We start from the raw sequence: 12,505 nt of genomic DNA, 5'->3' as shown, positions 1-12,505 counted from the left end.
AACCCACTTGGTGGATGTGAGAGGGAGGGGCAGAGAAAGCCTTGGTGCTATGCAAGCACTGTTGAGCAACAGCCAAAAGACCAGCATATTAGCAACGCTGTTTTGGTCAAAAGTCCAAACACAGCACCACATGGGATGCTATGAAGAAAATCAACTCCACCACAGCAAGACCCAGTACATCAGGGTAAAGTTTTGTTCTCCTCCTTACCATACCCAGTGAATCTGCTCCTGAACTGGCTTATTTTGGGCTCACAGCCCAACAGGGATAATATGAAAGTCATGCAGGTCATGAGAGGACTACCCCATTCGTCAGGACCCAGCACACATGGCCACCAGGAGAGGCTGATGGAGCTGGGGCTGCCCTGGCTGGTGTGGCTAACAGGCAACCGAACTGCAGCACACAGCTGCAGGATTGGGAATCAGCAAAGGTACTGGAGCCAGACAATTCTTAGCAGCGGCAGGTGATAAATAATGAGCGACAGCCACCAGCTACGGTGAGGGAGGTTCACGCTGGACATCAGGATAACTCCTTCAGAAGGAAGGTGGAGCAGCACTGGGACTTGCTGCATAGGGAACCTTGTAGAAGCTCCATGCCTGGTAGCAGCTCATGCTGGCAAACAGTTCACTTCAAACAGGAGATGTGACTAGATGACTTTCAGCAGTCCCTTCCAGCCAACGTTTCTATTCTTCTAAGTACCTCATTTTCCAAACAACCTTCCTGTACAGTGTTATCACAATTGTGGAGCTGGAAACACTCATTCAGCAGTTAAATGACTTTCCACCACAGACCTATGAAACAGCCATTCTAGCCACTGCAGATGTGCTCTTTGTAGGAGATGAACTTAGTTTGGTTTAAAAAGCAGTTAGGACCTTATCCTGTATTTTGCACACCTGTGGAACAGTCCGGCAAAACAACTTTGGGATAAGTTCGGAGGAGCAGCCGAGAGGCATGTCTGGTTGAGCAGCTGGATAACCAAAGTAAATGGTGTGAATGCCACCCTCAGCCACCCCACACAACCACAGGCCTCCCTCTCCCTGACCGGTGGGTGGGGAAAATGAATCAAGGAGATAAAAATAAAACCAGAACAGCCTTAAGGTTCTACCATTGCTCAGAAACTGTATAAGGTATGGGAAGTACATTAATGCACAGCAATGACAAATTCACCCACAGGTTGACAGAGGTATAACACTTTGCTTGTAGTTTACCTGGACGAAAGAGGACAACAAAAATTTCTCAACAATTACAGGCAAATACATTAAATAAAAGATTACTTGATAATACCTATAAGGGAGAATACATGTTGATTTTTTTTTAAATTAAGGTTGAAGAATAGTTTAAGAGCAATCAAGACATTCTGGTGATAAAAATACGAAAAAAGGTAATTAGTTTTTGCCAATTTCCCTTTATTAGTAAAAAGTACAAATAAAAAAATTGTACTTTCATGAAAAAATAAACCAAGTGTACACAGTTTTGCAGTATGTTTTGATATTTCTTTCATGCAGCTGAGGTGAAATGGCTCAGAATATCTCCAGCAGACTCAAGCTTCTTGTAGCCCTAAATCATTATGAACCAATTATTGTAGATGTAAGACAAAGACAAGATGATGTATGGCTCCTACTGCCTGTAGTATGTAAAAAACAGGGCCAAACAAAGCTGGAATATGATTCTAGTTGAATTTAGGTATTTCTTCCAAGCACTAGTTTTATGTTTGCAAAACTTCAGAGTACTTCACAGGTGAAAATGTACAGTGGTTAGCTAAGGCACATGCCTATGACTGCCACAGCCTGGGCTAATCCATCCTTCTTGGCGCCCCTGTTCCACCTCCAGCCTTCCTGCTGCAGCAACAGCACAAACTCAGGCGGAAGTACCAGAGTCTTGGGAAGACAGAAAATGCCAGGGCAGGCAGGAGAAAGAAAGTGCAAACAAGAAGGGGTCTGGTATTGAAGCCACTCTCCGTAACAAAGTGAGTCCTAAGTTCTGGATGCTGCTCCTAAACAAAGATCGTCTCTCAAGGTTGCTTATTGTAATATAGGCATATATTACAGAGAATATTATGTACATTATGGAGGATGTATTTTCAGTATATTTTTAGAGGACAGTTTTTATTTATATTTTGCATTCGGTGGAATGCAACATGCTGGTCTATGACAAACAAGCTGTGTGACAGGGGGAAGGAGTTCAGGGGGAGAAGGAAGGAGGAGAGAATTTAACAGAAATAACTCCACTTGGTGTTTGAGTGAGGGATGTAATGAAATCTGTTTGCTGTGCTAGCTGTCTCCAGATTGGGCTGTAATTACACCACAGAAGGAAGAAAGGTAGCTGAGTCTCAATCTAGATCATTTATGTAAACTCAGCCTTCTTGTCAACGGCGCTCTCGGATTGCATGCATGCAAACCACAAAAATCATCTCCTATGAACAAAACAGAGACGGTCTCCAGTTGCAGGCTTCTGATACACCTTACATGCTGTCTGTAATTGGACTTTCAAATTCAACACACTGAGGTTCAGAACTTCTCCAGGTTTTCTGCATTTATTCGGTGCGGTGAAAGACTGTACCCACAGAAGAGCACTCCTTCTTCCTTTCTGCCAAAGGCCGATGTCTAGCTTTACAAATTAACATTTATTTGGCTTAAATGAACACAAATGTCATAAGCCTAGGAAATTCTTTTGTGTAAGACTCTGTTGAAATAAACCGCTGGATCTGAGGGAGGGATATTCCCTCCCCCCGAAGAGCTGGAAAAACCTCATTCTTTGACCTAGAGCAACATATTATATACGCGCAGTATAAAACCCGGGCAATCAGTTCCCTCAACAGAGCCAAATTAATATTTGATTAAATATTTTAAAGCTCCTACTTACCATGCTTGACACATTTTCTCAGCAAGTTTCTCAAATACGGAAAGCATTAGGCACAGGGTAATTTTACATTTGAATACATAAAAACAGTGTGAGGAGACACGACCGCATGCAGACAGAGAGAGGATTTCCCCCCATGAATCCCCCAAACTGCCCTTCCCCTCGATAAGCGGGTACGTTAATTCCCGGCTTCAGCGGCTTGCTCCCTCCGGGCAGGTTTGAGCAGGTTTCTTGTGACACCTGGATCTCCACGTCCCTCCCTCCATCCCCTCCCTCTGGCAGGAAAACCACCGGCCTCCGCCCTGGCGCCGTCCCCACCGGTGCCCAATCAATACCCACTTATTTCCTGTCCATTTGCTGAGGTCACGGAAACGGGACTCATTAATTATTTCTACCGGTGCAGCCTCAAGTGCGCTTCTGGCACGGCAAGCGAAAGCCGCCTGTGACCTTTTTTCTTCCCCCTCCTGAATTTTGCTGGCGGCGGAGGCAGCCGGCGCACGTTCCTCTGTCGGGACGGGACGACGAGGTGACCGGTGGTGCAGGGGTGCTGCCGGGGTCCCTGCCGGGCTGCTCCCACCGACGGAGGGACAGCGGCTCCTCCTGGGGCGGCAGGTCAGGGAAACCTGGTCACAGCACAGACGATGTTGGCCAAGGCTGCCCTGGCCTCGGAGGGAGGGAAGTGCTCGAGGGCTGCCAGCGCTCTGTTTCCGTGGCAGCGGCAGAGGTCGATGGCAGAAGTCACACCTTTGCCAGCCTTGATGGCTTCCCGCAGCTGTCAGAAAACATAGGCACAATGGGGTGGGTTTCGGCAGTGCCGGCGGGCAACCACCGCCCAGAGCACAGGGCATCTGCCGCCCCTTCCCGAGGGACAGGCAAACACCGAAGCAGCCAGACAAAGCTCCTAAATACTCTCAGCTGCTCTGGCTTGGCTTGCCACTACAGCAAAACTGCGGGTATTTTAAACTGCATCACCCATTACTTCATTACCTGAAAGATGCCGGCTCTCCAAAGGGCACACTTAATTAAAAAAAAAAATAAAAATTAAATATCTGGGCATTTCATACCTAAGCCACTGCCCGAGAGCTTTTGTGCAGAACTGGCAGACCAGCTGCTCGCTCGCGCTCTCATTTTCTGCAGTGAAAACCTGGATTTTATGAACACCCATTCCATCCCGCTTTTGGAAACAGGCACAGGATGACACACATTGAATTCTTGTCTTTCCTATTGCAAGTTTCTATTTATATGATTACTTTTGTTGTAGTGGACAAAAGCAAATTCAGTCAGTAAAATGGGATGTGTTAAAACTATCGTATTGAGCTATATCCACGCAAACAACCTTCTCAGTGAGGCTAGCAAATCTGACAGTGGTTTGGTGATACACCATATGAGAAACAAAATATTTTCATGGAGTAACAGACATTTCATGGCAAGCTGCTGGAAAGATTTGGCACCTAAAAAACTTGGGTAAATGACAGGTTAAATTTCCTATGAAATAACACAAACAAAAATGACAAACAAAACATGTTGTTTTTTCCCAGTACCTCAACTTAGCTGAAGCTCTAAATAGTAATCACACTTATTAAGGGCTTTTTTATTTTTAATTATTATTTTTTCCTGAACAGCATCATGAGACTGTCATGAAACACTGTTATGTTTTCCACCCTAAAATACAGGTGTCCCCAGACCAACTCCAGCCTGAAGCCTCATGCCAGAGCCTGGGAACCAAGGCCAGGTGGATCTTCAGGATTTAATTACCCCAAAAGCATGACAGCATTTAATGATCTTTAATGTGCCCCACCTGGCTTTCATAGCTGGCTTACAGCACTGTATCGGCTTTTAAAAAAAGGGCTCTTCTTGAATGCAGGTTATCTACAGAAACAAGGTTTTCTAAATTATGTTTTCCTCCAATACACAGCCCAATGTCCCAATTGATTTACAAGTGATTAAAACCAAAGAGATAAGGTTATATTTATCTATCTAGCTTAAATTACGTAAAAAACCCCAACCCCTAAGCTATGACCAAATTGGAAGTCAACCATTTTATTTAGATACTTGCATTCATACAGAATGAATGATGTTTCTTATCTGAATACAAACTGAAGTGGATTAATTATCTGTATTTAAAGATGAAATTAGCTAAAAGCATATTACAGCACTTGAGTGTTCAAGTCCCAGTTCATAAAAATTTTATTCTCCACTTCAGTTAGAATCTTGCTGCACTGTGTGCCAGAAAGGAACTTGCCCTGAGGCATAAATGCATTGCACAGCTAATTCAACACATCTTCTAACGAATGAGAATCAGCCATATAACCACAGCTCTACAGCAGAGGTGGGGACAGGTGAGAGGAAGTACAGTAGCAGTGTGAAAAGCTCCTTCCCCTTCCTTGAGGAACTACTTTGCGAGATGGTAGAACCCACACATCTTGAAACAAACCCTGCTGATATGATAAAGCTCATTACAAAGGTTTAGCACACTTGTAATACTCATATAAGTATATATTGAGATGTAAACAGGAAAGAAAGTAGCTCCTGAGAAGTCTTCAAATCGGTCAAAGGTCAGGGGAGCTTAGCTTAAGCATGTATGATTGCATATACATACTATGATTTACTCTTAACACTGAAATCTGGAAAGGCAGAGTTCTAATGCAAGGACAGAATCCATTTACACACTTTTCTTGTGTAAGCCCTCAGACACACAGAGCGCCTTGAAGCCAAAACAACTGCAAAGCTCGTGTCAAATTATACGCAGAGGAATCACTATACAAAAATCAGACAGCTCAAAATGAAAGATACCTGCTCATATGGCAAGCTCCTTCCTCAGCTTCTCAGTCAGAAATCATCCTAAGTAATGAACAATTTATAGTCCTTAGACCTTACTTGTTTTATATTCCATTTGCAGAAGCAGCCAATCAACTCAAATAAGCATACACTGAGGCAAACCGGTCTGGATTAATCAGACTGCATGCCACCTCTATCTCAGCTGAGGAGGGAAAGAAAAAAAAAAGAAAAAAAAAAGTAGTACAAATTGGGCTTCTTGTAGTGGGATAGCTATTAAAAAAATACAGCGTATAACTCCACAGGAACCCTGGCTTCAGTAGCCCTGCTGTATGCAGGAGAAACTAATTTAAGACTTAGCTGTACCGTTAGTTGTGTTGCAGTTACACTTTCACACTCAATTTTTGAGCTTCAATGATTTTTACGTAATGAACTTCACAAACTACAATACACAGGGGAAAAAAAAAAAAAAATCAATGTACCCAGTTTAGATGTATTATTTTTTTAATTTCATTTGGATAGGAACAGCTAATTTTTGAGGCAAATAAACAGAAAAGCAAAATGAACTGCTTTTATTTGTTACTTCATAAACTTTAAACTCCCTCATAAATTTCTTCTAAATAAAGGAATCTGCTCTTTTAGTTTGTACTTATATGGCATCACTTTGTACATCAAACGTACTTCCAGTTGCAGGAACAATTTCATCCAACATTAAAAAAAACACAATCTTCTTCAGAGTAGCATTCACTAGTTAGAAGTGAATACAAGTCAAAATAGATTGCTTCAACACACTTTTCTCCAGCTGAACTGCTAGATATACCGGAATACTTAATTTTAACTTTCAAGCTTTTGTTCAGACCATTGGCACTAAAGGTTTACTTTATTCTAAAGGTGCCAAGAATCTGCAAAAATCACTGACTGGTGTTTGTTATTTAATTTCAGCTTAAAGAACAGTCTTGCAATAGTGCAGCCAAGTTAAGACTCAGATGAGAAGTGATGCTCCCCGCAATGTACCAGCACTGTTTTCCTTCAGCACCTTCCGTTTTCCTCAATATATTCATATAATGACCAGACTTGCCAGTTTTGCCTGGTACACATGAAACTCAGAACCCTGAAGTTTTATCTCTGAAGGCTGTTCTATGAATCTAAGGAAAAAGTAACAGCAACACCAAGGTGGGCAGTAAGTAGGGTTATAACCCTGGAGTTCAGAAGAGCTACCTTTGGCCTCTTCAAGGACCTATTTGGAGGAATCCCATGGGTTAGGGCTCTAGAAGGTAGGGATGAGAACTTTCCTTCTCTTTTCACTGACTTAAATGTCGGAGTCTACCATAAAACCAAAAGAGTATGTTTGTGTGTCCCACCCCTCAGCTTATGACCTAGTAAGACATTAAAACTTTTCCTGCCGTAGAGCGTAAGTGAATAACAAAATCTGTGCTGTCTAGGTCATACCATATGTACCATCATAGTGAATTCAGATTCCCGCTCCTATTTTGTAGCAGGGTTTAACAGCGTTTAACATATGGGGTTTTTTTTTGTTGGGCTTTTTTTATTTCAATTATTAGGCACATTCATAAGGGATAGTCACCTTGACAGGGTCTAGACAGTTTTTAGATTCTAGCGATTTGTTACAAATGTACAAAGACTAATGAAATGGTGGTGGTGAATCTCAAACCCTAGTTTCACATACAGTACTATATGGTCATCCAACACAAGCTGCCTCTAAACAGATTCGATAACATTCACCTAGATTTAAATCAATGACCAACAAGCCAAGAGGTCCACATCCTGTTTTTCTGATGTTCCAACCATATTCTTTTTCCTTCTCAGTTACTTATCTACACACCTTTTTTTTTTTTTTTTTTTTTTCTTTCCTTGAAGCAGCATGCCCTTGCAGGAAAGACCACCAACCACTTTCTTGGTTGTGTAGGCAAGCATATTCGGGAATTACTCTTCCCCCTGTTTGGGGCTTGTGGGATCATGTCTGGAGTGCTGTGCCCAATTTTGGGCTTCCCACTAAATGAAAGACATTGCCATACCATGGCAAGTGCGGTGGGAGGCTAGCCAGGGATACAGGGCTGGAGCAGTACGTGGGCTGCAAGGAAATGCTGGGAATTGCTCAGTTCAGCCTTGAGAAGGCCGTTATTGCTGTCCCAACCACCTCACGGGCAGGAGTAAGAACTGGATTCTTCTCAGAGGTGTACATGGAAGGCATGAGAGGAAATGACGCAGGTTGCAGCATGGGAAATGCTGATTAGATGCAAGGAAATTTTCTTCCATGGGGAGGGAGGTCGAGCACTGGAACAGGTTGCTCAGGTTGGCTGTGAAACCTCTGTCCTTGCAGATACTCAAAACTCAACTGAGCAAACCCACACTGGCTCTGCTTTGAGAGAGAGGTTGGACCAGACATGCCCCAGAGGGGCATCCAACTTAAATTATTGTCTGATCCCATGAACAGAGTTCAAAGTACTATGTTTCCCAGTCGCTTTGTTTTAAAAAGGTTGAAAGAAAATTTCTCATCCATATTACAGAAGTTACGTATTTGCCTTTCACACCAACTGCTCTGGACTGCTGTTGGACAGAACGGCTTCTCTGGGGGCAGTGAGAAGCCAGAGGCAAGCTAGGGACTGCTGGATTTCGGTGACTGAAGAATTAAAGGAGACAAAAACTAAGCAGGTGTCCAAACACAAAGACAACTAACTTCAAATCTTCTCTGTCAAGATATTATTGCCTTATGTCCTAGCCAAAGGAAAGAAGATTCCTTTCAGGTAACTCTTACCTGTAGGGAACCACAAATCTCAGGGGGGAAGAGTCCCTGAATATGTGGTGAGTATTTTGGCTGTACTGGACTTTATGGGCAAAGGGAAAATGAGAACATTGAAATTCTTAATTTTTATATTGTTTTTTAAACAATGGCCAAATTTAGGATTATTTCAGTGACAAGATATCAACAAGTAACTTGAGAATTTTTGTTTTGTTGTTTTAGAAGAATGATCCTAAACAGCTAGATTTGTTACGTACTGAAATCTTCAAACATCATGCATTCTCTCTGATCTTGAAGTGAGCTACAACATTCTACACTTCTGAAGTACACTGTACTCACTGAAACAAAAAGAAATCCCAAACCACAAAATTTAAATTGATCTGTGGCTGAATGACTGAATAATTCTCCAAGTGTTTGCAGTGTTCTGTACTGACTTTTCCAAATTTGTTTTCTCTTTTGTGGGAACACCATACTCAAACACTGATGCTTTAGGCTGCTGAAATGTTACTTTGAAAGGTACTGACGTGTTTCACAGCTAGCAGATCAATTTTGTCAAATTTTTCCTTTGATTTTTAAGTACCTTGGAACATCTCAGCATTCACTCTTACAGTTTTTGTGGCTGGACACAGGGCTATGCTCTTCCTTCTCAAAATCGGCTGGACAATCACTTAATTGCATCACTTCATCATGTCATAGTTTTTTTATTATTGATGTTTAAAATCTGTGTTGGCTATATGCAGCGTGATATGCCATCTGAAATTGGGACAGTATTTACCCAATATTTTCTTAGAAACTTTTTCTATACAAAAGGTTAAGAAGTGCATTTTTAAACGGCCCAAATGCCCTGCTGAAACCTCCACTAGTAGAGTATAATTTATTTTCCTTACTCACTTGACAAACAGGAAAATTCTGTTTTTACTTCAAAAACACCCTACCTCGAAAGAGACCAAATCTGGAGAGAGCCACTCCCAACAGCAGAGGAAGGATGGCTTGTTTACAGGGAATGCTGCTACTCCAGCTGTTACGCAGTCCTTGTAGTACACTTTGCCAAAAAATTACGAGTCACCCCAAGACACTGATTGATTGTACAGACCCTTTAATATTTTAGAAGAGACACCAGCTCCTCCTCCTTATGCCTTTCCATGTCTTTCACAACGAACTTAACAAGGCTCACTGGTTTTTAAATCTAAACAATGGTAGTGAAGTGATGACTTCTTTAGAAAAAGCATGACTTTCCTAAATCATATCAATGCAAACAGTGATTGTTAATTGTCATCTTAGCATACACAAGCAATTAACTTGATCTTTATGTTACAAGATGTGGTAATAGTTTGCTTTAATGAAACAAAAGTTGTGCTGGATTCTCACCCCAAAGCAGCCATGGAAAATACCCACTGACTACAAATAAAGATGCAACTGATTTTTGGTACTGGATGTACACCTTGGTAATTCAGATATGGTTAGTTCCAACAAAGGATAAAATTGCTTCTTCTGAATGGTTTTGGCTGCTTTTGTAATATTAGGAATACATATAAAAACCCCTATATTCATTAAATCACAGACTATTCTGTTTTTTTTAATATACATAACAAAAGCAACCAATGGCAACGGCTGCTCCAAAACAAAGATGACAAATTTTCATGGAAGACAGCCACAGGTCATAAGCATCTACAAACAACAACAATCTGTTTTTAACTCTTTACTGCATTTCAGGAGCAAGAGAGCGAACAGTCTATGGCCTATAGTCTCAAGACACATCTCACTGAAAAAATCAGAACTGCAGGACTATCATCATTTATGCCATGGGACTACAAACCTGCTCTGCAGACAACACCGCAGCAGGATGAATGCACTGACCACGGTAGTCAACGGTGAGCTGGGGAAGGGGAGTCATACGACTTGCTAACACAACTGGATGGCACTGTGTACTGTTATTTATTACTTGCATGACAGTGGGCTACCACTGAGAAACCTCCTTGTTTCCGAAAGCGACCTTTCCCGTTTTTCTTCCCTCTTTCCTACCATATAGGAAGTCAAGACATTAGGGCCACGCAGCATATGAATGGCTGGCTGGATCTACCACTTCTTGCCTTATGGTACTTCCAGTTCTGTACAAAATCTGCTCCCTGTGTTAACGCCATGCATGGTGTTTCATATACAAACCAACAATGTCACAGCATACTATGCTGAGGTACCATATTTCCCATGCCAGTTTGCATGAAAAGCCTCTGTAAGACAGCAGAGCAAAAGAACTGGACTACAGTTAAAAAAATATTTTTTTTTTGCTATGTCCTCTTTCACTTGACTGCATTTATCTTTTCTGAATACTACATTTAGGAGAAAAACAAATCCTTTCAGTTGCGTACTCACTGGCTGCAAAACAGAGGATTTATTTCTTTATTTAGCCTTATCTTGCAATTGTTTTAGAGCCTTGGCCAGAAAACAAGAATTATTCTTAGCTTACTCATTTCTGCTACTAGTTGTGCCTTTGTTACACTCATTTAACAAGCCTGTAGAGTGCCAAGCACCATTAAGGCCTTGACATCAGTGGAGAGTTTTTAATCAATATTATAAAATAGTAACAATTAAACTAAGAATCTCAATTTGTTGTTTTAGAATTACACAGCTTATCTTGCATGTAAAGTAGATGTAGAATGGATAAAAGCTTTTTGATTTTAAAAGTCTGCGATTTTTGCCAAAATCCCCCACACAAATGAGGGTGACAGGAAAGCTGCTGTCACTTTCAATGACATATATTAATTTTTTTCCTGCCATACATTGGTATCTTCTCTTTTGTTATCTGAGAAACACCACTAAAACAGAGCTGAAACTATTTTTTCATCTCTGGAAGAGTCTTTCAAATACCACAATGATGGATCAATAATTTGTCTGAATGAAGTGTGATGGAGTAGGAAAAAAAGAAAAGTTAAAAACTCAAGATACTAACGTAAGAAAATATTTTCAGAAACAGACCTTAAAATATAAGCCACCTGTGATATCAAAGTTCTTCAGATAAAAAGATTGAGAAAAGCTAGGGAGAAAAAAATACTAAAACATTTTGCAGAATATAGTGACCTTATATTGACATGACAGTCTCAGACCTAAGGAAGTATTTAAATTCTATATTTATGTCAAAGCCCTCATTAAATTTACTAGTACATCCAGGTATTTTTTGTCAGTGAAAAAAATCAGGGATACCATTTTACTATAACATACATCAAAATAATAATTAAAAATTCTTGAGCAGTCTCAAAATTGAAATAAAATAAGACCTTTGCCCTTTACAGAGGCATGTTAAATGAGTGGCTCTCAATTTCTCAAGTTTACCTTCATTCATTATTTTAACTGAAAGCTACAGCAAATAATGTAAAATATTCTTAAGCAGGCTAAATGGCTAACAATTTTTGTATACATATATTTATGAATTCAACTAAAGGCAAAACATTTTTATCTCAACTAAAAGGCACACTGAAGTTTCATAAAAAATTAAAAGAACAAAAATAATACAAATTTTCAGAAGTTCTACAGCTAGTTTTCGTGACCTTTGCTTTTACAAAATTAAAGAGGAGACATTTTGGAGGCTCAATGAGAAACAAGCCCCCAGGTTTGATTAAGAAGGTTCAAGTAATTCTAGCAACTGAATAGAAAGATACAAGGGGTCTTTGATACTAGAAGAAAAGACTGAGCCACATGCACAGCACTGACTCTAGTGATGTAGAAACAAAGACAACACAGCAAAGGGCAAAAAAGAAATACTAATTTGTACTGCACAACATGCCTTCTAACTGGCTATGGCTGGGATGGATGGGGCTTTGAGCAACCTGGTCTAGTGGAAGGTGTCCCTGCCCATGGCAGGGTGGGTGGAATTAGGTGATCTTTAAGGTCCCTTCCAACCCAAACCATTCTATGATTCTACGTGGTGGCCAAGCTACTATGTTGGGATGAGCTACATGTTACTGGGTTCATTTAGCATGGATGTAACTAATGACCACTTTTATTTTAAATGAAGAAGCACAGAAGAGAGGGACATGACATAATAGTTTTGAAACTGGCTTCTATAAAAAACCAAGTTGGTTATTGTTTGAGCCCACAAAAACCATGAAGAATTTTTC

At 40.8% G+C, this 12,505-nt stretch overlaps 1 protein-coding gene across 4 annotated transcripts in view; it reads right to left on the bottom strand.

Annotated features, from left to right (window-relative positions):
* Window positions 1-1,383: 1,383 nt before the first annotated feature.
* PDSS2 (decaprenyl diphosphate synthase subunit 2) overlaps window positions 1,384-12,505 on the bottom strand; it is a 132,805-nt gene continuing 121,683 nt past the window's right edge. For 3 of the 4 annotated variants that reach the window (XM_080389826.1, XM_080389828.1, XM_080389825.1), the window contains one exon: window positions 1,384-3,629. In XM_080389826.1, coding sequence (XP_080245952.1) covers window positions 3,471-3,629 — 159 coding nt within the window. In that variant the 3' untranslated portion in view covers window positions 1,384-3,470. The other variant, XM_080389827.1, reaches the window with a different exon arrangement.

The sequence above is a fragment of the Falco punctatus genome (genome assembly GCF_963210335.1).
Source record: "Falco punctatus genome assembly, chromosome: 5".
In the NCBI taxonomy this organism is placed as follows: domain Eukaryota; kingdom Metazoa; phylum Chordata; class Aves; order Falconiformes; family Falconidae; genus Falco; species Falco punctatus.
The sequence above is the reverse complement of the archived record's forward strand: the minus strand, read 5'-3'. Positions and strand labels throughout refer to the sequence as shown.